The sequence below is a fragment of the Microcaecilia unicolor genome, chromosome 13, assembly GCF_901765095.1.
Source record: "Microcaecilia unicolor chromosome 13, aMicUni1.1, whole genome shotgun sequence".
NCBI lineage: Eukaryota > Metazoa > Chordata > Amphibia > Gymnophiona > Siphonopidae > Microcaecilia > Microcaecilia unicolor.
Genome location: NC_044043.1, coordinates 1,520,575 through 1,546,555, shown reverse-complemented (window position 1 = coordinate 1,546,555; position 25,981 = coordinate 1,520,575). Strand labels below are relative to the sequence as shown.

At 44.0% G+C, this 25,981-nt stretch overlaps 1 protein-coding gene across 1 annotated transcript; it reads left to right on the top strand.

The window, feature by feature from the left end:
* Positions 1–369: 369 nt before the first annotated feature.
* Positions 370–25,427, top strand: LOC115482516 (mediator of RNA polymerase II transcription subunit 31). The gene is made up of 4 exons (XM_030222370.1): positions 370–457; positions 10,517–10,591; positions 17,479–17,575; positions 24,149–25,427. Exons 1-4 carry the CDS (start codon positions 433–435, stop codon positions 24,339–24,341), a joined length of 390 nt encoding a protein of 129 aa, XP_030078230.1. The 5' UTR covers positions 370–432; the 3' UTR covers positions 24,342–25,427.
* Positions 25,428–25,981: the final 554 nt, after the last annotated feature.

The following is a 25,981-nucleotide window of genomic DNA, read 5'->3' as shown; positions in this document are numbered from 1 at the left end:
ATTCCGATATTATACTTCCTCTATGTACATCCATATGGTGCACAAGCTGGCATGTTCGAAAATATAAGTGAGATTAAATTAAACAATAAAGAAGCAGAACGCGGATACAGCAACGCATAGATTTGCTTGCTTTTGCTTTGAGTATGCAAAACGACGACTGCACGGGGAAGGGGAAACCGAGATTAACCTAATTGGCTTCAACTGTGTGACGTCATCACGCCTGTTTTTCTCTAACCTCCTTGGGTTGATGTCGTCTCCTGTCTCAATCATGACCCTTTCCAATCGGAAAAGAGGCTTGCAATGCACGCCACGCCCCTATATTAGTCTGCGCGCTGTAACGTCAGGACGTTCTTCCGGTCAGTGCGTGCAATTATATGTCCCGGTAAACGTGCGTCATCCTCAGTTCTGAGCCTGCGGAGTTGACAAGTCGCTATGGCTGCTGCCGGCCTGGAAACAGGTAGCACTAGTTCAATATTGTCCCTGTGTGTGTCCAGCTCTGCTGCCTTTAATGCTATTGAGAACAACAAAAATTAGAATTCTTTGGTTGCAGAATTCGAATCTGAATTTCGAGAAGTGGTTCAAGGGTTCTTTTCTGGTTTTGTTTGAAAATTCAGGCTTGCAAATATTTTAACATTTTTTTAAAATTCAAGTTATGTGCTTATCTTTGGAAAAAGAGCTATCAACTACTACTCCTACCCTGTTTCCCCGAAAATAAGACCTAGTAGAGGTTTTCCTGAATTGCTAGATATAAGGCCTCCCCCAAAAGTAAGACCTAGCAAATTTTTGTTTGAAAGCAGGGCCGCCGAGAGCCGGACAAGGCCGCCCCCGGGCCGCCCCCCCCCCCCACCCTCCGTCGCTCCCGGAACTCACCGTAAACGCCTCCTTTCACCTTCGCAGCAGCACGGAAGGAAGGAGTGGCCTGCCCTGATGCTGCTTGCTGCGAAGGTGAAAGGAGGCGTTTACGGTGAGTTCCGGGAGCGACAGAAGGCGGGCAGGCCAACCCCGATGTTTCCCCAAAAAATAAGACAGCCCCTGAAAATAAGACCTACTGCATTTTTGGGGGCAAAAATTAATATAAGACAGTGTCTTATTTTCGGGGAAACACGGTACTTAACATTTGCGCTACTAGGGTTACACAGCGCTGTACAGTTTAACAAAAAGGACAATCCCTGCTCAAAAGAGCTTACAATCTAATCAAGTTATTTAATGAATGTAATGGATCTTCGGATTGCACAAATTGTGCCCACATGTATTCAGTGAACTGTGAATCAATTAATATTTCAGAACTGTATAATATTTGCTGCTGCTGTAGTCCGAGTGGGAAAGTAGTTGATTTGGGGGCCTTTTTATTAAACTGCAGCAAAAAAGTGGCCCTTGTTAAGTCTTTTTCCACAGCCATGAAATGGCGGATTTTCCATTATTTTTATTAATGACCATTGGCCAATGTTAGCGTAAGACCATTAAAAAAAATTACTGCATGAGCACTTACCCACCTTTTCTGTGGGTCCTCTTAAAGATTTGTTTAATTAATCCTTGGAGATGGGAGAGGTTTCGAGGGATTGGAGAATGGCGGAGGTGGTCCCTCTTCACAAAAGTGGTGATAGGGAAGTAGCTGGAAACTACAGGCCGGTAAGCCTCACTTTGGTTATTGGAAAAGTAATGGAAGCCATGCTGAAGGAAAGGATAGTGAATTTCCTGGAAGCCAATAAGTTGCAAGATCCCAGACAACATGGTTTTACCAAAGGGAAATCGTGTCAAACGAATCTCATTGATTTTTTTGATTGGGTGACAGGAGAATTGAATCAGGGACGAGCTATGGACGTAATCTCTTTATATAAAAGGCAACCCCAACGTTCTGAAGCCCCCACGGAAGTTGAGGCGCCCGAGATATCCGGTGTGCACTGGAGTGTCTGCACCGCCCTTGCGTCAAAACGTCATGACGTCGAGGGCGGAGCTATGACACTCGACGAGGGCCGAAACGGAAACGCCACAGCGAACAAGGCAAGTAGCTCGGAGGGACGGAGGGAGGGGGCCCCTTGCTAGCGCCCGTTTCATTGCGCTCAGAAACGGGCATTTTTTCCTAGTCTACTTAGATTTCAGCAAAGCTTTTGACACGGTTCCCCACAGGAGGCTTTTAAATAAACTAGATGGGCTGAAGATAGGACCTAAAGTGGTGAACTGGATTAGGAACTGGTTGACGGACAGACGCCAGAGGGTGGTGGTGAATGGAGTTAGCTCGGAGGAGGGAAAGGTGAGTAGTGGAGTGCCTCAGGGATCGGTGCTGGGGCCGATTCTGTTCAATATATTTGTGAGTGACATTGCCGAAGGGTTAGAAGGTAAAGTTTGCCTATTTGCGGATGATACTAAGATCTGTAACAGAGTGGACACCCCGGAGGGAGTGGAAAACATGAAAAAGGATCTGAAGAAGCTAGAAGAATGGTCTAAGGTTTGGCAATTAAAATTCAATAAATTACAAAAAATCAGGAAGATCAAATCCAACCAACCAAGTTAAACCTTAAACTTACTATAGTAAACTTGGGTTCAGAATAATTTATCTTTTATATATATATATATATATATATATATATATATATATATATATATATATATATATATATATATATATATACACTTAAAAATAATGCTAAAGTGTTTTAAATTGTTTTAAATGTGCTCAGACCATACTGTTTACACCCATTATATCCCCAAGAGGAATATGTGGTGGTGTCACAATGGAACCATCATTGCACATGTGATGTTCCACCTCCTAAGGAGGAATCTCAGGAACATCCGGGACATTATAAATGTGGGGGGTGCTTGTACTGTAGATATGTGCAGGAGGGGGATACAATTAAGCCCCCCCATAATAAACAGGTATTTCACACGCAAAAGAGAACAGACTGTAACTCTCAGGGGGTTGTATACTGTATATGGTGTCCGTGTGGGCTTTTTTTATATTGGTTATACAACTAGAAAAATCAAGATTCGGATTGGGGAACACGTCAGTAACATCCGTATATGTAAGCCTGAGGCTCCTTTATCTGGACACTGGCAGGAGTATAATCATCACATTCAGGATTTACGTTATACAGTGCTGCTTCATATTGAATTGACCAGAGGGGACAATTTAAGTGAAATTCTAGCCCAAAAGGAGCAGCTTCTAATATTCTCCAGGAACACTGTTCATCCTTTGGGATTGAATAGGGAGGTGGAGTGGTTTTGACTGGTGTTAATTTGACCCCCTGTGGTTTTACAATTGTTTCTGTGCTTTGGTATTCAAGTTTAAGGGCTGAAGGCTCGGGAGGGTTTAAGAAAGTTTTAAGAAAGTTGCTGTTACTTTAAATGAAGCTGTTTCCAGCTGGTAAATGTTAAGGCCAGAGCTTCATTAATTCAGGTACTTAAGGAGCATGGGAGCGTGGAGTGAGGAAGGATTCCAGAGGCGATCCCACCCGGGGGATTTATGATGCCTGCAAATTGGTTTAAAAGATTAGTATTGTGAGTTATTTTGTTTTAATATATTGAGTTTGTCTGAAGCATTGTGAGTGTATACTTCACCCTGTAAGTGTGGTTTGTTTGTAAAAGAGTGTGTTTTTATTTTTAGTTACCCTTTCTGATGAAGACTTTTGAAACTCGGCCAGAGTTAAAGGGAGCAGTTATTTTGATGGCAAGATTGGAATGGATGAATGATATGTGATTTTAATGAAGCACGAGCACAATATACCCCAAGGGGAGTGAAATAATTATGTGAATATGGGTGTATATCGCATTGTGGGTTGGTTTGTGTTAGATATGTTGGGGAAGAGAGATCAGGGTGCCATGAATTAACATATACCTCCTTTAGGTTCAAACAAATATTGAACTGTATGTTTTATTATCCATGTATCAGAAGGTAATATGGAATGTACCATAATTTATGGGCGGAGGTTTGAGCTCAAGTCTAGCAATATTTAATGTGAGTAGTTCATGACTTATACATATGTATTATAGATATACGCATACATCGGTGAGTAAGATCTGCTTGGGCGCAGCTGTATGTACATACACAAATATTAGGAGGTGGAACATCACATGTGCAATGATGGTTCCATTGTGACACCACCACATATTCCTCTTGGGGATATAATGGGTGTAAACGGTATGGTCTGAGCACATTTAAAACAATTTAAAACACTTTAGCATTTTTTTAAAATGCATATATATATATATATATATATATATATATATATAAAAGATAAATTATTCTGAACCCAAGTTTACTATAGTGAATTAAAATTCAATGCCAAGAAATGCAAAGTGATGCACTTAGGGAATAGAAATCCACGGGAGACGTATGTGTTAGGTGGCGAGAGTCTGATAGGTACGGATGGGGAGAGGGATCTTGGGGTTGATAGTATCTGAGGATTTGAAGGCGATGAAACAGTGTGACAAGGCGGTGGCTGTATCTAGAAGGTTGTTGGGCTGTATAGAGAGAGGTGTGACCAGCAGAAGAAAGGGAGTGTTGATGCCCCTGTATAAGTCGTTGGTGAGGCCCCATCTGGAGTATTGTGTTCAGTTTTGAAGGCCGTATCTTGCTAAGGATGTAAAAAGAATCGAAGCGGTGCAAAGAAAAGCTACGAGAATGGTATGGGATTTGCGTAACAAGACGTATGAGGAGAGACTTGCTGACCTGAACATGTATACCCTGGAGGAAAGGAGAAACAGGGGTGATACGATACAGACGTTCAAATATTTGAAAGGTATTAATCCGCAAATGAACCTTTTCCGGAGATACGAAGGCGGTAGAATGAGAGGACATGAAATGAGATTGAAGGGGGGCAGACTCAAGAAAAATATCAGGAAGTATTTCTTCACGGAGAGAGTGGTGGATGCTTGGAATGCCCTCCCGCGGGAGGTGGTGGAAATGAAAACGGTAACGGAATTCAAACATGCGTGGGATAAACATAAAGGAATCCTGTTCAAAAGGAATGGATCCTCAGAAGCTTAACCGAGATTGGATAGCAGAGCCGGTAGTGGGAGGCGGGGCTGGAGGTTGGGAGGCGGGGATAGTGCGGGGCAGACTTATACGGTCTGTGCCAGAGCCGGTGATGGGAGACGGGGATAGTGCTGGGCAGACTTGTACGGTCTGTGTCAGAGCCGGTGGTTGGGAGGCGGGGCTGGTGGTTGGGAGGTGGGGATAGTGCTGGGCAGACTTATACGGTCTGTGCCCTGAAGATCATAGGTACAAATCAAAGTAGGGTAAAAAGTAGCACACATGAGTTGTCTTGTTGGGCAGACTGGATGGACCGTGCAGGTCTTTTTCTGCCGTCATCTACTATGTTACTATGGCAGTAAGGGTTCTTGTGGTAATCCTGTGTTAACTAGTTAGCATGTGCTAATGTAGCTGCTTTAATTGATTAGCACAGGAATAGCCCCTGATATGCCCCTCCTAAAAAAAACAACAACATTTTTTAGCGCGTGGCTTAATGAATACTAAAATGGCACTTGCTGCAGGATGCCTGAGTGCATCCTGCAGTATGCCATTTTAAGCTGCATTAGGCATGCATTATTTCCATAGAAGCACAAATGGAAAGAGGTGTGTCTGTGCTAATGGCTGTTCAGCTTGTGCTTCTGTGGTAATAACCCACTTGCAGTGTTGTGCGATATTGCGTTACAATAATGAATTACTTTTTCAAGTAATTAAATTACTGGTTAATTTCACTATAGTAAAGTCATAGTTACTTTTCATCGATAACTGTAATCTCATGAGGGTTACAGTCGTGTTACATACTCCCTGCTCTGCAGTCTTCCTCTTTGTTGCTTGCTTTCTTCCACAATCTGGCATCTCTCCTCCGTTTCCCTGAATCTGGTATTGTTTTTTCCACGCGGCCCTCCCTTCCCAGTCCAGTCATTTTGCACTACTTGCTGCAAACTCCCTGCCCTCCAAACCTGCCTGAGATCACTAGCAAACAGTGTCAAGGAAAGCTATACAGTATCTGGAGTCGGCAATGGCAACGCTTTTCCTCTGCCAGATCCTGCATGCCAAATACAGGAAGTTGCATCAGAAGAGTGGGGTCTGGTAGAGGAAAGGCCCTGTGGTTCAGCCGGCGATAGCCTGAGTGAAGTGTTGCCACTGCTGGCTCTAGATGTTAAGTGTAGTCTGCCGAAGCCCAGGGGTTGAAACCACTGCAGGTGAACATATTCGAAGCTTCCCCTTCCTCTTCTTGCGCATAATGTTGGACAAGATCATTAAAGACAGAAGAAAACTGCCAAGGACTGAACAGCTGTCATAGGTGCATCTTAGATCCACTATCCTTATTGATTCAATTAAATAGTTTTTATGGAGGAACATACTCAACTGAGAGGTCCTGTGGGCCGATTTTGATCTGTGGACTGTGGTTTGTCCACCCCTGCTTTTTATTGTATGCAAGCTCTGTTTACTGCGCTAGTACTCTTTACCACATATGCTGATACCCTTGTTACTGTATGTATAGTCTTCATGCATTGGGTTGGTGTTTGATCATACACATGATCCAGCCGTGATCACCTAATTAGCCCCATGCCCCTTCAGCAGAAGAGGCCCTCCTTAAGTGGCCAGAAATTCCCCAATACTCATAGTCAGTGGCATTCGCCATGGGCTGCTGCCGTTCTGGCCCTGCCCCCAATAATGCTCAGTTTTTGTGCACACGCATGATAGTGACCCCTGGAAAGTGCCACTGTTTGGCAGCATTGGAGTGTTTCTGGCCACTGGAGGAGGAAAACCTCTTCTGATATTATCCTGAGATGAGCAGATACAAGGAGAAACAGCACAGATCAGAGGTTCACATCAGGATTTGAAGGACAGCACCACACACACACACACCCATACTATTTATTGATTTACATCTCTTCTTTGCATTTTGGCTAAGAGCAAAGTGCAGGATCTGAACCATGAATTGATGATGGTATGAAAAACTGTATGAGCCAGTAATAAAATTTTTATGTAAAATACAGTTCTCTGCTGGGAGCCAGTGTTCATCTCGCAACAAGGAGTCATATGATCAAGCTTCCATGATCCAAAAATCAGTTTGCAACATTCTGCAAAATCTGAAGCCTTTTGATCTCTCTCTGGCAGATGCCCTTAAAAAGCGCATTACAATAATCCGATCGTGTATGACAGCATGAATGAAAATACAAAGTGCTGTTAGGTCAAGTAGATGCTGAACAGATCTTATCAGACACCGTTTAAAAAATCATGTGCACACAACAGAGGAAATATTGTCCCGAAAAGACTGGTTTGAGTCGAGAAGCACACCTAATAATTGTACCACTCGCCTGGAATCACTAAATATAAGGGACTGAGGCGGTGGATCGCTATGAAAGAACATAATTTTTTTTTTCTGTACACTGATTTTCCTCTTATGTCCCCTAACCCAGGCTTCAATGCAGAGAAGTTCGTTATTAATAAAAGAGAGAATAGAATTGTGTAGGATATCTAGAGGCTCAAGAATTTGCTCGTACATCGTCAGAGTTTTAGATAGTATCAACCCCCCCCCTCCCCCCCGCAAGGATTGTATTAAATAAGCCAGGAGAGGTAAGACTACATTGAACAAAGCAATCACAAGGAGTGATCCCTGGAGTATGCAACATGGAGGAAAGAATGGATCCAAAAACATATCCTGCCAAAGAACACGATATGTTCTACCTGGAAAGGTAGGTTTGAAACCAAAATAAAGCCTAGGTTGCTATCCCTAAAGCTGCTAATCGAGTTAACAATAAGTCATGATCTATTAAATCAAAAGCAGCTGTCAGACCCAGGGAAAAAGAATTTATTACTATATTTATTTTAAAATGATTTTATTTGCCAGTTCTTTTTTGGATGTCCATAAGCGTGCCCAGTAAAGATGTTTCAGTAGTGTGATTTGATCGAAAGCCGGTTTGATTAGGATGTAATACTTCATGCAATTCAAAAAAAGTCGTAAAATAATCAGCTACAATTTGTTCAGCAATTTTAGAAACATAGGGAAGTTGAGCAGTTGGTCGATAATTAGTGATGAGGTCCCTACTGTAATGGGGATCTTTGTCGTGGTCTAATTGTCGCAGATTTCCAGATAATGGGGACAACACCCTTGTTTATACTGTCCTGCACCATTTGGGCAATAAAAGGTAGAAAGAATGCCTGATACTGCTTAATCAAATAGGTAGGTATAGGATTTTGAGGGGCCATAGTAGACTTCACCGAGGTGCGATCCAAAAGGATGTTCATATCACCAAGAACCACCAATTCTGGAACTTGTTATGCCTGCAGCTTCCTCAGTAATGAGGGATAAAACGATTTCTAATATGGGGTGGGGCCCTAAACGACCAGTAAATGCAAGATTCTATTCTGCACCCATGTGGATCGGTGAAAAGGGCCTGGGCCTTATACGCTAAAGATTTGCGGAAAAGCACTGCCACTCTTTGTTTGCGTGAGCTAGAGGAGGCAAAAAAGATCTTTCCCACCCAGCTCCGCACTAGCTTCTGAAGTTCAGAATCTTAGTCAGGTCTCTAACAAGCAGGCTACATTAGCCTCCTGCCTATTCAAAGTTCCTATAATTTTTGCCCTCTTAACCAGCGAAGTGATGCCACCGACATTCCATGTAACAATTTTACATATGGAGGAAGTTATGGTGGAATAAAAGGGCAAAACTGAAAAGTAGTACTGTGAGATTTCCAGAGGGGAGCCCAGTCAAATCCTCAACAAACATTCCATCTCATTTCTCCAACAATTCTCGTTCCCCCTCGCTTTCACTTAACCCACAAAACCACCCACCACCAAACTGTAGTGGCCAGAGAGAACCACCCCAAAACTAGGAAAAAAAAACCTCAGATTAAACGTCCAAGATGCAATCATAATAGTATGCATAAGTAACCAAAAAAGGATTGCAGTGCACATATTATCAAGCAGACATTACACCCACTAGTTAGGAAGCCTCGGGTCATACCACCCAAGAGTCAGATGGTGCCCTCTCTTAAGGCTAAAACTTGTCGTATGGTCCTGCGCTATATCAAAAGAATCATATGAACACCACTGACCGTTGTTATATATTTTTAGGGTTGCTGGATAAAGAAGCATAAATGTTATGTTTTGCATAAAGAGCTGAGCTGAGCAAAGTGGTGTGAACTGCTTCCTACGTTCTTGCAGGGACTGGGAGTAATCCTGAAAAATTCTGACTGGTTCACCTTCATATTGTAGGGTATATCGTTTGAGCTGGTAACCTCTCAAGATCGCCACTTTACGTACATAGTTATGTAGTTTGATGTTTACCGCTCTCAGGCGCCAATGGTCTTCCTGCACACAGCCATGTTGATGATCACGCTTTAAGCACAAGGGGCCAATGCTATCAGTTGAGGCAAATTCTTGTGCAAGCCAGCATTCCAAGACTGGTATGAGCGCGCTGCAATTTTTTTCTGGCAGGCCAGTTATGCTAAGATTGCTCCAGTGGGAGCAATTCAAGTCTTAAAGCTTTTCTGCCTTCTCCTGCACTTGCTTTTCTATTGTGGTAAGCACCTCCCTCTTGACTACAGTATCCTCCAGGGTGGAAACTCGCTGCTCGAGCTCTCCCATTTGTCTTTGTGTATCAACTAGTAAGGACTCCACATTGGCAATCTGTCCGAAAGATGACCCAGGTTTGGTTCCGTGGCTTTTCTGACTGCTTCCATAAGCTGGGTTAAGTTGCTGGTCAGAAAATGTGAGGCCCGCCAAGAGCGGCACCTCCTCCATCTTGCTTTCCACCTGCCAGTTTATTTATTACATTTATACCCCGCACTTTCCCACAAAAGCAGGTACAATGCGGCTTACATAGTAAACAGAATTACAATTGCAAAAGTCTACAAATTGTAGTGTAACATAGTAGTAGAAAGGCTTTGAGAATATATAAATTGAATATGGGAAGGTGTAACATAGGAAAAAGAGATTAGGAGGGATAAGGCAGGGAAGACAGGTGAGTATGGAGTAGTTTGGGAGACATGGTTTATGATATAGTCATCTTCAAAACAAGAATAAAGTGTGTGGGTTTATAAGGTTAGGTCGGGTCGTTTGGATAAGCTTGCTTGAAGAGATGGGTTTTCAACATTTTCCTGAAGGGTAGATAGTAATTGCTCTGATGGATTTCGGTAAAGCGTTCCAAAGCTGACTGCCTAAAAAGGAAAAGCTGGATGCATAGATGGTTTTGTATTTAATTCCTTTGCAGTTGGGAAGGATACGTTATTTGGGGGTTAAATGTGTATTTTTTGCTCCTAATCTGCAGTTTGGATTTTGCTGGAAATTGTAGCATGTCCCAACACTGTTTATGCTGCATATATCCATGCATCCACGTATTTGGGGAATAAAACAGCAACTCTTTAAGGTATGTGATCAAAATGTACAATAAGGATCAAACTTGAAAAACATATATATTGAAGGAAATTAATTTGTGGAAGATTAAATCGGTCCAAAAAGGGTCTGTTGACTTGTAGTAAATGCTTACAAATAAATTACGTACATGAATAATGCACCTTTTGTTCTTATTTGTATATTCAGATGACCAAGCTCGGATTCGATTTCAGCTGGAGTTAGAATTTGTTCAGTGTTTAGCGAACCCGAATTACCTGAATTGTAAGTATTTGAAAGTTAACCTTTTATATGATACTAGTAAAAAAGGCCCGTTTCTGACACAAATGAAACGGGCGCTAGCAAGGTTTTCCTCGGAGTGTGTATGTTTTGGAGAGTGTATGTGAGAGTGACTGTGTGAGAGACAGAGTGAAAGTGTGAGTGTGTGTGTATGAGAGAGAGAGAGAGTGAGTGTGTGTGTATGAGAGAGTGTGTGTGTGAGAATGAGACTGTGTGCAAGTGTGTATGTGAGACACAGTGTGAGAGAGAGAGAGTGTGTGTGTGTGTGCGAGACACAGATTCTCTGTGAGAGTGAGTGTATGAGACCAAGCGAGTGTGTGAGTGACTGTGTGGCACATAGAGAGTGAATGTGATACAGTGTGAGACAGAGTGTGTGAGAGTGAGAGTCAGAAAGACATTGTATATGAGAGAGTGTGAGCCCTGCCCCCTCCATTCATCCTTTTCCAGCAATTCCCCTCTCTCCCTGAGCCCTGCCCTCCCAATCCATGCCCATCCATGCTCCTCTGTCACCTGCCCCCTCCATTCATCCCTATCCAGCCCTGATTCATCTCCCTGATTCATCTCCCTGAGCCCTGCCCTGCAATCCATATCCATCCATGCCCATTTGTCCCCTCCATTCATCCCTATCCAGCAATTCCTCTCTCTCCCTGAGCCTTGCCCTGCAATCCATATCCATCCATGCCCATCTGTTCCCTCCATTCATCCCTATCCAGCAATTCCCCTCTCTCCCTGAGCCCTGCCCTCCCAATCCATGCCCATCCATGCTCCTCTGTCCCCTGCCCCCTCCATTCTTCCTTTTCCTGCAATTCCCCTCTCTTCCTTCCATGACCCCCCCTCGCATCCATGCTTCTCTCTTTCCCATGTCCCAGCCTGGCCCGCCCTCTTCTTCCCCCCCCCCCCTTCGCATCCATGCTGTCGTTTTTCCCCTGCCCTCCTGCTCCCAGTGTTCAACTTTGCTGCCCACCCTCTTCTATCCCCCCAACATCCCTTTTCTTTTTTTTTTTTTTTTTAAATTTACCTCCGTGGTGGCGGTTCCGGCAGTGCAGCGTCAGGGAAGGAGGCGGCGTTCCCGACGTCTAGCCTTCCCTTCGCTGTGTTCCGCCTTCTTCTGACATCATCATTGACATCAGAAGAAGGCGGAACACAGCGAAGGGAAGGCTAGAGACGTTGGGAGCGCCGCCTCCTTCCCTGACACTGCGCTGCCGGAACCGCCACCACGGAGGTAAATCTAATATACTAAAACGCACTGTGCGTGGGTGCGATCAGTTTGTTTGGTTTTTTTTCTGCCCTCGCGATCCGTTTTTTTTCCCCGCCCTCGACGTCATGACGTTTGACGCGAGGGCGGGGCAGAGACGGCTGGGTGGCTTCACACACGAATCCACGAACCCTTCAGAAAGTGTTTGAGTGACTTCAGAACGTTGTCTTCAGAACGTTCACGGTGCGTTTTATTATATTAGATGAGCAGTAGGCTTTAGTGAAGTATTTGCATAATTTTTTTTTTTTGTTACATTTGTACCCTGCGCTTTCCCACTCATGGCAGGCTCAATGCGGCGTACATGGGGCAATGGAGGGTTAAGTGACTTGCCCAGAGTCGCAAGGAGCTGCCTGTGCCTGAAGTGGGAATCGAACTCAGTTCCTCAGTTCCCCAGGACCAAAGTCCACCACCCTAACCACTAGGCCACTCCTCCACTGTTGCTACTATTTGAGATTCTACATGGAATGTTGCTATTCCACTAGAAGTCGGCCCTTGGAGATCACCAATGTGGCCGCACAGGCTTCTGCTTCTGTGAGTCTGACGTCCTGCACGTACGTGCAGGACGTCAGACTCACAGAAACAGAAGCCTGCGCAGCCTTGTACATGGAATGTTGCTAGTGGAATAGCAACATTCCATGTAGAATCTCCAATGGTATCTATTTTATTGTTGTGCATTTGATATAAGTACTGCTATTTGATTGTATGTGATCATATATTGTTCTTAATTGGTGTATTCTTATTATGTGTGTTGTTTTTGTACTCTTCTCTGGGTAAGTGCGGAATATAAAGTTTAATGAATGAAATGTTGGGGCAGGCTGGGCTGTTATTGAGTGGGGGGCCCTCGTACAGCTAGAGGTGGCTGTTTCGTGTATTTATTTCTTACCTTTTTCTGCAATAAATCACTGACGTATAAGAGAGCAGTAAACACTGACTGCTGATGGTTGAATTAGACCCAGATATTCAGTGCTGAAATGTTGAATGTTGGGGTCTTTGTGGGTCATTGGATGGTATCTGGATCTAGTCAATATTCAGTGCCGGTACCTGGATATCCAAGCATAGTTAGGACTACTTGTCCAGGTATCTGGGGACTGGCATCTCTCCAGTTAGCATTTGGACCAGTAGAGCAATTTGGGTAGAAGCCTCTCCTGCCCGGTTAAAGTGCTCTGAATATGGAAGCCTAAATGGTTTAGCTGTTAACTGTAATCCTTAAACGCCAAACTCATTCCATGTTCCCAGCAAATTCTTATAAGTGCAAAATAAAAGAAGAAATGAGATGGTTGCAAAACTTTTTTTTTTTTGGGGGGGGGGGGGGAGGGATAGGGGGCAGGAGGGTGAAATGTGACTAGTCACCAGAAACAAAACAAATGAAGATTTTAATTCTGTTAGCGCAAACAATATGTAATACAACAGTCCAAACCCCATCCTTTTATGTGAGAAAAAAAGTTACAGAAGTTCAAACATAACTTTTTCAGACTGCTTCTGACCCATGACTTGAAAAATTGGCCATTCTCAACATTTTGAATGTGCTACTTTAGTGACATTTTGCTAGAGACGATTACATATCTTATTTTCTTTTATACTTCCTGCTGAATTAATACCAGGATTGATCGTGTCACCATGAGCCTCCGCTCACCACTATCTGAGGATTTTGTCCCCCCCCCCCCCCCCCCACCTTATTTTGTATTCTTTTTCACTTAGTCTAGCCATTTCAACAGTGGTCCTTGGACAGGGATCGTGACTAGAGCTTCGTCTGGAGCCTGTAAATGTGTACCAAGAGTCTGGTTGCTGTTGAGTGATGACTAGGTCTTCTCCCCATGCTCCCCCGTCCCCATCTTGTGAGCATAACTGCTGTTTCTACAACATCTCCAACCAGAGGAGAGCAGTGTTCTGGACCAATAATTGAATCCAAGTGCTCTGCACGGTAGCCCTGGTGCTACATCTGTTTTAATTAAATGTTCCAGACAAGTCCTAAAAGGTTCTGCTGAATCATCATTGATCCAGAAATCCTAACATTACAACAATAACCTCTTTCAATACATCGGAATCTTGGAAAATAATTTCACAATCCTTGTCTCATTCTAGTTCTCTGTGTATTTTGCCAGGGCAGTGATGTATTGTACAGGGCGGGGATTGTTTTTTTTTTTTTTTTTGGAACACCTATATAAACCCTCCTTAACACTGAAACAGGTTTAGTTCTGTACAGCCACCAGCAGAGAGGGGGGTGAACAATTTTTATTTTACAGAAATCAAGTGTCGGCTAAAATTTCTTACAAACCAAAGAAAATCCTTTGTAGATTTTCTTTTTCTTTTTTATTCTATTTTATGAAGGCTTATGAGATCAGTATGTCTCTGTGTGCACGTCCTCATGTAGTTTGGTGGGGGAAATTCTGTAAGAAGCTGCCTAGTTGTACCGTGTTTCCCCGAAAATAAGACACTGTCTTATATTAATTTTTGCCCCCCAAAATGCGCTAGGTCTTATTTTCAGGGGCTGTCTTATTTTTCGGGGAAACATCAGGGTTGGATCGGGGTTGGCCCGCCCTCCGTCGCTCCCGGAACTAACCTTAAACGCCTCCTTTCACCTTTGCAGCAAGCAGCAGCAGGGCAGGCCACTCCTTCCTTCCGTGTCCCGTCCTCGCCTGATGTAATGTCCGCGAGGGCGGGGCACGGAAGGCAGGAGAGGTCTGCCCTGCTGCTGCTTGCTGCGAAGGTGAAAGGAAGCGTTTAAGGTTAGTTCCGGGAGCGACGGAGGGTGGGTGGGGGGGGGGGGGGGGGGCCTTGTCCGGCTCTCGCGGCCCTGCTTTCAAACAAAAATTTGCTAGGTCTTACTTTCGGGGGAGGCCTTGTATCTAGCAATTCAGGAAAACCTCTACTAGGTCTTATTTTCGGGGGATGTCTTACTTTCGGGGAAACAGGGTAGGTGGCAAGAACGCATGTAAATGGCTACTTATGCATTTACTTTTCTTTTATAGAAATAGACGCCTGCTTAACTCCTATGTGCCCTGTTGTAGAATTACTCTATTCCTGTTGTCACCAAACCAAGGGCCCTGTTTACTAAGGTGCATTAGCGTTTTTAACACACCTACAATTAGCACGTGCGCTGTATAGGCGCCTATAGGGCTATTGTAGGTGCGTATATGGTTAACGTGCATTAAAAATGATAATGCACCTTTAACGTGGCATAGTAAACGGGGCCCCAAATTTTCAGGATGTCAGAAGGAATGTGGATTCTGACAGGGATGTATTTTTCCTCAATCCATGCATATGTGTGCATTGCAAACATGCAAACATCCCATAAAGTGGGCTTTATTAGTCCTGGGTTGGTTCAAGTTTATTTAGAACTTTTCTATCCCGCTCATCAAGCAAATGTCTGAGCAGCCTACAAGCTAAGACAGATGGGCAGTGAGAGGAGCAGAAAATAACTTCATTAGGGAAAGAGAAAAATACATTATCAGTAGGAGGGAGGAGAGGAAAAAAAACATGAGGACAGCTGTAAAATACAGGTTGATACCTCACTAGCATTTGTAAGCATCAGTAAAGAAATGTTTTTAAATTCGTCTTAAATTTTTGCAGGGATATCTGAAGCCTGAATTGTGCGTTTTTCAGGTTCAGGGTCCAGAGCTCTGGAATTTGTTACCACATCTTGTGGTGACATGAACGATTTCTCTGAAAGAGGGGACAATGAGTCTGTGGTTTTTTTTGCGATGATCTAAATATTCCAACCATACAATATGGAGTTAGATGTCAGAAGACATGATTTTATGGACTAAGAGGAGTATGTTATAAGTGATATGTAAATCGGTAACCAATGGGCCTCATTCAGTAGTGGTGTAGCATGCTCATATTTCATGTACCCAGTACTTGAAGGTGTTTTGTTTCCTTGACCTTGATTGCTTTATAGAGAGCATTACACTAGAGAATTACAAGAATATTTAATGCTGAGGGTTGTAGTAGTGATTTTATAGATCGAATCATTCTAAGCTTGTGGAATGAGTATTTCATGACCGACGATATTTATGAAGAGAATGTTAAGGAGCTGTCAATGATGATTCCTATAATCTCAGTACCGTCAACTAATGGAACTGGGACAGAGCAAAGAAGAATGGATGAGACAAGGGTTTTGTTCAGATTAGCAGTGAAAAGAATAGTCTTAGACTTACTGGGGTTGAGAGCAAGCCTATTATCCCTAAGCCAGGATGTGACACGAGATAATTTGCGATGGGTCTAATGGGTCAACTGTGTCCAGAACCTGAATATCATCAGCATAGACATAGGCTTTAAAGTCTAGTGATTGAAGTAAAGTTAAGAGTGGTGGCAAGAATATATTGAATAATGTAGGTGCAAGGATGGATGCTTGCGGTACCCCGGAAGCTAATGTGAAAGCGTCACCAACTCGGACAGTGTAAACATGATTGGACAGGTAAGAGGTGAACCAAGTGAGAGCAGTACTCCGTATGCATAGCTGTTGTAATCTTAATAGTATAGAGTTGTCAACGAAATCAAAATCTGCAGAAAGATCAACAGACAGAAGGAGAACAGATTTGGCATGGTCTAAGTCATGTAAGTGGTAAGACCCAGCATTGTTGTCTCTGTGCTATGATGAAGTGCATTGATTTGTTCTAAAAATGTCAATCGATTTTCTAAAATGTTCACTGTAAATGTGAGGTTAGCAATCAGTCGGAAATTGGCAGTCACTAGAAGGCTTGGTGGTGTCTTTAAGCTTTGGTCTTATAGTGGCTGTTTTCCATGCTGTTGGTTGTATCTGTTCACCTGCCGCACACATTAGGAGCCACATACCCTTATTGAAACAGCTGTGCAGTCTCAGAGGAAGATCTATATGATGTCACGAGAGGCTTAAATGCTGGAGTGGTTTCCATCAAAAGAGAAAAGCTGTGTTAATGAGTTACTGCTGGGGTTCCTAATCTCCACTGGCAGAAGAAAAGACCCATGAAATGAGAGAGAACCAAAGGGAAGGTGGGGGAGGAAGGAAGGTGATAAGAGTGCAGGTAGGGATAGCGAAAATGAGAATGGCAAATGCTAGAAAATGTGTTATGTACAGTGCCTGTGCCATGTACTTTTCGATTGAGTTAAATCTTGCTCTTGTTTTTAATTATTTTTTTGCTTTTTTTTTTCTATTGACATTTTGATATCTACTTCCCTTTGAATGAGTCTTTGTCCTCGGAAACCTAGCAGCTGCCTCTCACCCTGCTGGTCCAGCGAGCTATCATTGCTGCTTTTCCCTGACCCAGTCCTTCCTCCAGCACCAGCAGGCAACTCCTGGACCCTCTTTTCAACCCAGCTTTCTCCTCCCCATGGGAGAAATCAAATTCTAAGTATCTTGAAATTATTTCAGCCCTGACCATGGAATTAAAAAAATAAAATATACATTTTTAGAGAAAATATTTTGGCCCCATGGTACTGGTCTCCCTTTAACTTTAGCTGATCCACTTTCGTAAAAACATTTTTGAGATACTTATTAAAAAAATGTTCCTAAGAATGGGTAAGGTATGTTTGTGGAATGCTAAATGTCTAGTGACTCCAGGCTTGATAAACATGATGTACAAATATTTGCATTCAGTGTAGAATTGTTCATATTAAATGTAAATCTTATTTCTTTTAGTTCTTGCCCAAAGAGGTTACTTCAAAGACAGAGCATTTGTGAATTATCTTAAGTATCTACTTTACTGGAAGGAACCTGAATATGCCAAGTATTTAAAGTAAGTAAGGAGTGGGGCTTAATTTTGGCTATAAATATCACTGTGAACAGTTGAAACTTTGTATGAGGTAAATGGCAGTTTTGATTATTACAAAGCTTGGAGGTAAAACAACAGAGGAAGGGGGAGGAGTGCTGGGTATTGGGTCAAGTGTGAGAGTTTAGTGTCCCAACTGTCCCGGATAGTACAGAACCAGAGGCAGAAAACAAAAATGGACTAGTTAAGGAACAATATCGGACCACAAGAATCGAAAATAGAGACGTAAAGCTTACTGACAAGGGACCACCGTTAACACAGGAAGAGCCTGACGTGGCTCCGTTTTGCCAGAGCAGGCTGCATTGTGGATTACAATCTGTTGAAAATTCTCAAAAATGTGTGGTGGTGGTTCTAAAAGCTGACACATCAAACACGCACACAGTGACAGCAGGAATCTTTCCTGAGTACAGTTTTGATTCTGTGACTGTTTGATGTCAGCTTTTAAAAGCACCACTTGTTTTTATTTGAGAACTTGTGACTTCTGATGCAGCACGTTTTAGCGAAACGTGGCCAGGTTCTTCTTCTGTTAATGGTGGTCCTTTATTAATAAAACTTTGTCTCTATTTTGGACTCTTGTGGACTGGTGCTACTTTCCGGAGTCCCATGTTGTCCCTGTCTCCTTTTTTTCACCCTGTAGGGAGCAATATCCTGCAGTGGTCAGGCTTCAGTTTCTGGCAGCTGGGGTCGGTCCTATGCCTTTGTAACTCTTACCTGCTCTTTTTGCTTAAAATCACTATTTTACACAATAAGCAGAAGACATTCATAAAACAATAAAATAAATTGTACATCAAAACGTACCAGAATCATTCATTTATCTGTCCTCCAGCTTAAGACAAATCAGCTTCATTCACACGCTGCCTGTAAATGGCTTTCCATGTAAACAAAAAGAAACCCACAGCTTAAATATTTTAATGCATAAAAAAAAAAATAAACATGACATTTTTTAGACATGCTCAGAAAGCGCCAAAGAGACCAACATAGGTTCACTGACCTTAAATTTGAAGGCTCTTGACTTCTCAATTATTGCACATTTTTGTTGCAAGATTTAAAAAATATAAAAACCACTTGAATACTGTTGTGATATGTGCCATTCAAGTGACTTGCCAAATGATGTCCTCAACTTAATGACCAAAATGGAAAACAATTCATCAAAAAATAAACATATCACATGTACATAAGGGTCATGACGGGATCTGCGTTTCACCATTGGCTGCTTCAGGGCAGCCCAGAAGATTCATGTATATCAGACCAGACCAGACTAATGGGTTGTATCCATCCACCAGTGGAAGGAGACAGAGAAAGTAGTTCCAAGTAATTTGCCCCTAAAGGGTATCGTGCAGCCTAGAAGGTTCAGTATTTTCTCCGTCTCCTAGAGGATGGTGGACGGATCGTGCAGCTCCTCTTGGTGCTTGCTGGCTGGCTCCTGTCCCAGCTTATCTGGTGACAGTTGAACTAGGGGTGTGCTGGTAGCCAGAATCTGGTCTTTCTCAAGATGACACTTAGTGGTGCTGGGTCCCTCATTTGCCAGCTAAGGTGACACCTGGGCATACTGGGTCCCTCCCCTCCTGTCGCTCACCTGTGAGCTGCAGTGGCTCGGCGAGATTTGGAAGTGTCATGGAGCAGAATTTCCTTTCCTTCATGGAAGAAGGGATGTTCTCAGGTGTGTGTGTTGCTGCTTTTTGGCAAGGAGGTAAGCTGTTTTAATTTTGCTTGCTATTCAACTTTTAAAAAAAAAAATCCAGAAAATGTAATAAAGGACAGTCAGTGGCTTCTGCTTCTCCTCTGGGTTCCAGCTGTGCACTAGGCAGGATATTCATGACAGCACTTTCTTCTAATGTGCATATTTTTGGTGAGATATTTTGTCACATTGATCTGGACGTCCGTTGTTTCATGGTTCACTACTTGCATCCAGACTTTGCCGACCAGAACAGTTTAATCATATTCTCTGCCCTACTTTGTGGGTTCATCAGTCATCAGTTTTCCGTATACTTTTTGCGGAGTCAGTGTGTAATTTCGTTCCTTTTTTTCTGTGGACTCCGTGTTCGCAGCTTGCTGCCTGGATGTGCCTCCCTTGCTGGGGATTTGGCCGGTTTGTTTAAAATGTGGCGGCAATTTGGTGGCTTTCTCTTTTGTCTTGAGTCAGTGGCGTTTGTATTCCTGGCTTAAGATTTGGAAATTTTGGGTACCCGTCCTGCTCTCTTCCCCATTGCGCCTGGGGTCAGATGGTTTCAGTTTAGCGGGAGTCCAGTGCTGACTGCTGGCCTGCCTTCAGTTTCCCAGAGGGACTCTGCCTAAGTAACACAGCCCCGCCAGCTCTTGAGCTCCAGACTGTCACCTGCCTCCTGAGGCGGGATTCTCTTGCATATATGGGGACCTGCATTCTTTCTTTTCAGACAGCTGGTTTTGCTCTCTTCATTTGCTCAGGGTGTCAGCGGGGTATTCTACTATAACAAGACCCTCAACTTCGCCGAGAGTGGCACTCAGTGGTGTGGGCTGCTGCTTGGAGTTCCAATCCATTAAATTGTTTTTGGGGCACACATTGCCAAGGCCTCGGTCATTCTTGCTGCTGAAGTGCAGTCTCGGCTGTTTGAGAACTTTTGTGATGTTTTTGGGAGAGCACAGCTCTTTTGGCGGTGGTGGACCACATTTCATGGATGCATCTTGAGAAAGTGTGGCTCTTTGCTATATGGTAGGCCCGTGGCTAGTGCTGCATGTCAGGCACAGGTCTGTCCATCCATATGCAGGGCATCATGGTAATGGCAGCATCTATCTTAGGTGTATCTTTCCTTAGTATGGGTTCTGTGGCTTCTTCTCTGTGTGGAGGATGACTCTTATCTGCCTCAGGAGTGTGCCGTTCTGCTCTCTCCTACATCTTGACACTGAGCGCGCAACACCTACTCCATGGTGTGCGCCACTCCATCTCTTTCTGTTGGGTACTGCTCCATCTTGGCTGATTGCTTACAGTTCCATTTCTGTATGCTGAACATGACTCCTTTTCCACACATGGGGGAGTGGCCGCGTCTTTGCTCAATGCCACAGCTCCCTCTATTTGGCTTGGGTGGGCCACCACCTTGGCAGGTTAGCGAGTCTCCATCTCTGTGTATGGCGCACTGCTCGGGTCCTTCATTGGGGACTTGGTTCCAGGCGTGTTAGGCTCGACTCCTGCTCGGCATGTTCTCTGTGTGTTGGGCATTGCTCCAGCGTGCTATGGTGACCACAGATTCATAAAGTCGTGTTGAATACAGCACCATCTTGCTATGTTAGGCACTGGTCAATCTCCACGGGTGGCGCACAGCTTTTATGACCGCCAGTGGAACCTAGCTCCATCTTTCTATGTTCAGTGCACCACCATATCTGCGGTGGCTCTTACCTTTAGCTGTTCATATTCAGCATTTCTTCATATTTGTATCTGGGATGCAGCTCTGTGTTGGTCATGGCTCCATCCCTGCCTATTGGGTGCAGTTCCAACTCAGCATGTAGAGCATAGCTCCATGTCGGACGCAGCTCCCTCTCTGCACATGACTCCATCACGGCAACTTCAGTGCAGTGCCTTCACTGCCTATATGGTGCTGCTCCCTCGGTATTTAAGGCACAGCCACATCGCCGCTTGTGGGTCGCATCTCCTCTCCGAGCATCGGTCATGACTCGGCTCTTCCTGACATGCACACCTGGAACAGCTCCATCTATGTATAAGGAATGCAGCTCCCTCTTGGCTCTGATCTGGGTTCTGCCTGTCTACGCTTGCTGGGCACGACTCCTTCTCTGCGTGTTGGGCACGTCTTTACCCCTTTTGTTCGTCTCTCTCACTCTGTTAGATGAGGCTCCATCACATCTTGGATACCTAAGGGTCAAAGCAGTATGGTCCCATCGATATGGATGGCCCAGGGGAGGTTATCGGGCACATTTTTCTTTTTGGAGTTTTTGGCCTGGTTTCTGCTTGATTGTCAATTGGTGTTTTTCGCTTGGGCTCTTGAGCCCAGCTTCCCTTCCATACTTTGTCTTCCGCATGTCTCAGAGCTTGCTTCCTTCCTCTGTTGAGGTGGGGCTTTGTTCATATTTCAGCCTATTTGCACATCCTGATTTGGCCTCATCAACAGTTCCTCCGCTTTGCCATTCTGGGGTCTCATTTTCAATTGCAGGCCTTGCCCGCTTCCCGCACCTTTTCCAAGGTCATGGTGGCAGCCTTTCTCCGGAAGGATCTCGACGACTGGCTTATGTGAGCAGACTCAGAGCTGGAGAGTCACAGGGTCACTGCCCGGATAATTGCTCTGTTGCAGTCCTTGGGCTGGGTCATTAATCTCCATAAGAGTTACCTCACTCCGTCTCAGACCCTGACCTACCTGGATGTTTGATTCTACATGGCTCTGGGTCGGGTCTTCTTGCCAGAAAACAGGAAGGTCAGGCTCCAGTGTCAGGTTTGCCGACTGCTCCTTTTTTGCCAAGGCCACGAGCTTGGAATTATGTTCAGGTGTTAGGCTTGATGGCAGACACACTAGAGGTGTGCCGTGGGCAAGGGCTCGCATGCACCCGCTGCAACATTCTTTGTTGAGCGGGTGGTCTCTGACTTCTTGGGAGTATAAGAGGCGCCTTCCTAGGCTTCCTCGAGCTCGTCACAGCGTGAGGATGTCTTCCTGAGAGGGATGCAGTTGGCTTCTCAGAGGATTGTGATAGGGGAGTTCATTGCCTTCTTCTACATGCTCAGGGGCACTGGAGGTGGTGTGGCCGATCAGCCGTCTAGAGCTCTGTTGCTTTGGCCAATGCCCCACTAGCCAGCCTTTGAAGACTCCTTGACGGACAAGGCCATTCGCGTCCTGTCAGACAAACACAATAGTGGTGTCTAACATCAACCGGCAGGGTGGCACTTTGTCTGGCTGTTGCTGCTGAGATGGGCTGAGGCTCACACTCTGTGTCTGTCAGCAGCGGCGCATATAGCTGGGACTTCTAATGTGGAAGTGGATTTTCTCAGCTGTCATCTCTTGGATTTGGCGGAGTGGGAATTGTCGGTGGAGGTGTTTCTGCTGATCTGCAGAAGGTGGGGTACGCTAGAGATAGATCTGATGGCATCCTGCTGGAACACCCAAGGTGCCCACATTCAGCAGGAGGAGGGCATTTGGTTCGGCAGGACTGGACGCCCTCCTGCAGTCCTGGCCAGAGGAGACACTTTTACGTCTTTCCTCCTTGGCTGTTAATCGGCTGGGTAATCCTCAAGATCAGGCACCATCAAGGCCATGTCATTCTGGTGGTGCAGGATTGGCTCCAGTGTCCTTTGTATGCGGATTTAATTTGTCTTCTGATTAGAAGCTCCCTTTTGACTTCTGGTCACCCCAGACTTTCTACATCAGGGTCCGGTGCTGATGGAGGATCCATCTCACTTTGGTCTTATAGCCTGGCTCTTGAGAGGTCATGTTTAAGGAAAAAGGGATATCCCGATGAAGTGATTGCTACTTTGCTGTGGGCTCAGAAGCGATCTACTTTGACTGCTTACGCTTGGGTCTGGCATTCTTTTGAGGCTTGGTGTGTGGTTCGCACTTGGTTGCCTTCGATTCCTTAGTTTCAGGTCTTTTTGCAAGAGAGTTTACAGAAAGGTCTGGCTTAGTTTCCTTCAAGTGCAGGTGGTAGCTCTGGCCTGCTTTAGAGGATGCATGTCGGGTGTATCTTTAGCTTCTCATCCTGATTTGGTACATTTTTTGCAGGGAGTGCTTCAACTTTAGGGACTCCTTTCGTACATCCCATCAGTTTCTGGATTCATCTGCTGCAGAAGATAAGGAAGGTAAAATTATGCCTTACCTGCTGATAATTTTCATTCCTTTACTTGCAGCAGATGAATCCAGGATCTCTCTCCTCCCCTCCCCCATTTCAGTCACATTCTGTGTTGTGATTTTCCTTTTGTTCCTTCCCATCAAGAAAAAAATAAAAAAAGAATAGATAAAGACGATTAGTGACTTTGATGCTGTGAGTCACATAGGGGCTCATTTTCAAAATACTTAGCCTTCCAAAGTTCCATAGAAACCTATGGAACTTTGGAAGGCTAAGTGCTTTGAAAATATGCCTCATTGTGTTAATTCTGATATGACTTGGGGGTGAGGAAGGCTTCTGAGCGCCTTTGCATGTTTTCTGCGTTGTGATGAGTGGAGGAGTGGCCTAGTGGTTAGGGTGGTGGACTTTGGTCCTGAGGAACTGAGTTTGATTCCCACTTCAGGCACAGGAGTCACTTAACCCTCCATTGCCCCATGTAAGCCTGCCATGAGTGGGAAAGCGCGGGGTACAAATGTAACAAAAACATATACTGAATGAAGGAGGGGCTGGCCATCTGGTACCACTGCCTTCTACACCTGCTGGTAGGTAGACACAACCCTATCAGTTTTTGGATTCATCTGCTGTTAGTAAAGGAAAGAAAATTATTATCAGGTAAGGCATAATTTTACCATCTCAAAGTTCATGCAGTCTATAGTTTAGAATTGTTTTTTATGCACTCTGCTCTTTGAATGTGAGTTTCTGCTCTATAAATAGATTCTGGCTATAGTTTTGTTCATCTTTCAGGTATCCTCAGTGTCTCCACATGTTGGAGCTTCTTCAGTACGAACATTTCCGTAAGGAGCTAGTGAATGCACAGTGTGCCAAATTCATCGATGAGCAGCAGATTCTTCACTGGCAGCATTACTCACGGAAACGAATGCGCCTTCAGCAAGCCTTGGCAGAGCAGCAGCAGCAGAACAACACTTCAGGGAAGTGAGTGTGGGCAGAGGGACTTGGTGCTTCGCTGGACTGCTGCTTGTTTTGACACAAAGTAAATGAAAAGAACTGCCCTTCTCATATTATTGTGCACCTGGTCAAAGTGCTGATAGTAACAGACATGAAGCAGAGACTTTTCTTCTTTGTACTACTCAAACCATGACAAAGATGTGCTAAAGCTGCTTCCTAAAATGAAGTAACTGCTAGACATGGAATCTGTTTGAAGTAAACTTGTCTTTCAAAGTCAAGGTAGAAGAAGCCCAGGGCAATGTGAGAGTATAAGATTGAGAAGCAATGTGATAAAGCAACGTGTGGTCTCTCTTACACCTGCATTTTGTATTTACAGGTTAGTCATTGTCTAATTCATGCTCTCTGGGTGTTGGACACTCTGTCCACCCCACTCAAAATGTATAGTCTTGCTGTCTTTTTGGACTATTTGATTTTCTTTCCTGAGCCTCTCCTTACTGTACCACCCAACATTGTCTATTAGATATCATAAGAAAACCCTTAAATTTACAAAGATTTTTTCCCCACAGCCATAGAAAGAAAGAAAATTCATAGGAACTGTAATAAAAGGCTTTCTTTACTAAGAGACAGCTTTGAATGGGGTACAGCGAGGAGAGCCTACCATGCATCAAGTGTTTTCCTTCATGCTACATCCATAGCGAAGAGCTTTAATGAATCAAGCTCTAAAACTGTCACACTGTATTTTTTTGTGCCATTTAATGCTAGCCCCCAGGGTCCTTTGTCTCATCTGTGTCCTTTTCAAAATTGTCCCCTAGAGCAATGGAAGGGACAAAAAGCCATTGTCTATCAGGCCATTGAAATCGGTTTCCCCTCATATAAATACTGTGCCTATACTACATGTATAAATTGGGATTTTAGGACATAGCATATGTACCTTTTACTCACAGAGTGCAGATACTTTTTACCTGCTGTAAAAGCTATGTGCCACACACTTTAGCTACCAGTGTATTTGGTATAGCAGAGAAAAGTTGTACAGATGCATTCTCTCAGGCTGAAACTAAATATACATATTCCCTGTGTTTTGCCCTTCCATTAATATACAATAAAGTTTTTGCGATTATCAGAACTAGTTTGTGTATCCTTGGCTGCAAACCAGAAGAAATGTTCAAAAACCATTTTATAGCAAATCCAAGCATTCGCACATACTGTAACAGCACATTCATGCCAGTGCCTCTTATCAGCAGACAAAAATGGCGTAGCTTTCGAGCTGCCAATGTGCACCTGGAGATAAAAGAAGCAGTCTGTGACATTTACCAAAAGTCACTGCATTGTCTAAATTAGTAAAAGGGCAGGGGATGGTAAAGTGTGGAGCATACATTTTTAGGCAGAATGTCAAGACGAAACCATGCTTTCATCTCACTTATCATATACACTGTGAAACAGAAATAATTTCTTAAAAACATAAGCATTGTCACACTGGGAAAGACCAAAAGTCCACCAAGCCCAGTATCCTGTGGCCAATCCAGGGCACAAGTACCTGGCAAGATCCAAAAAGAGATTTTATGTTGCTTATCCTAGAAATAAGCAGTGGATTTTCCCAAGTCCATCTTATGTTTAAATCTTTTTTATTAATAGCAACAAAGCTTGTACAAAATATAAAGGTATCCAACCAAT

What these genes read in the sequence shown, in the direction of transcription:
- LOC115482516 (XM_030222370.1), top strand. Translation starts at nt 433, where the DNA reads ATGGCTGCTGCCGGCCTGGAAACAG. An exon ending in GAACCCGAATTACCTGAATT is followed by an intron (nt 10,592 to 17,478) that starts GTAAGTATTTGA and finishes TATTTCTTTTAG; the next exon opens with TTCTTGCCCAAAGAGGTTAC. An exon ending in GAATATGCCAAGTATTTAAA is followed by an intron (nt 17,576 to 24,148) that starts GTAAGTAAGGAG and finishes TTCATCTTTCAG; the next exon opens with GTATCCTCAGTGTCTCCACA.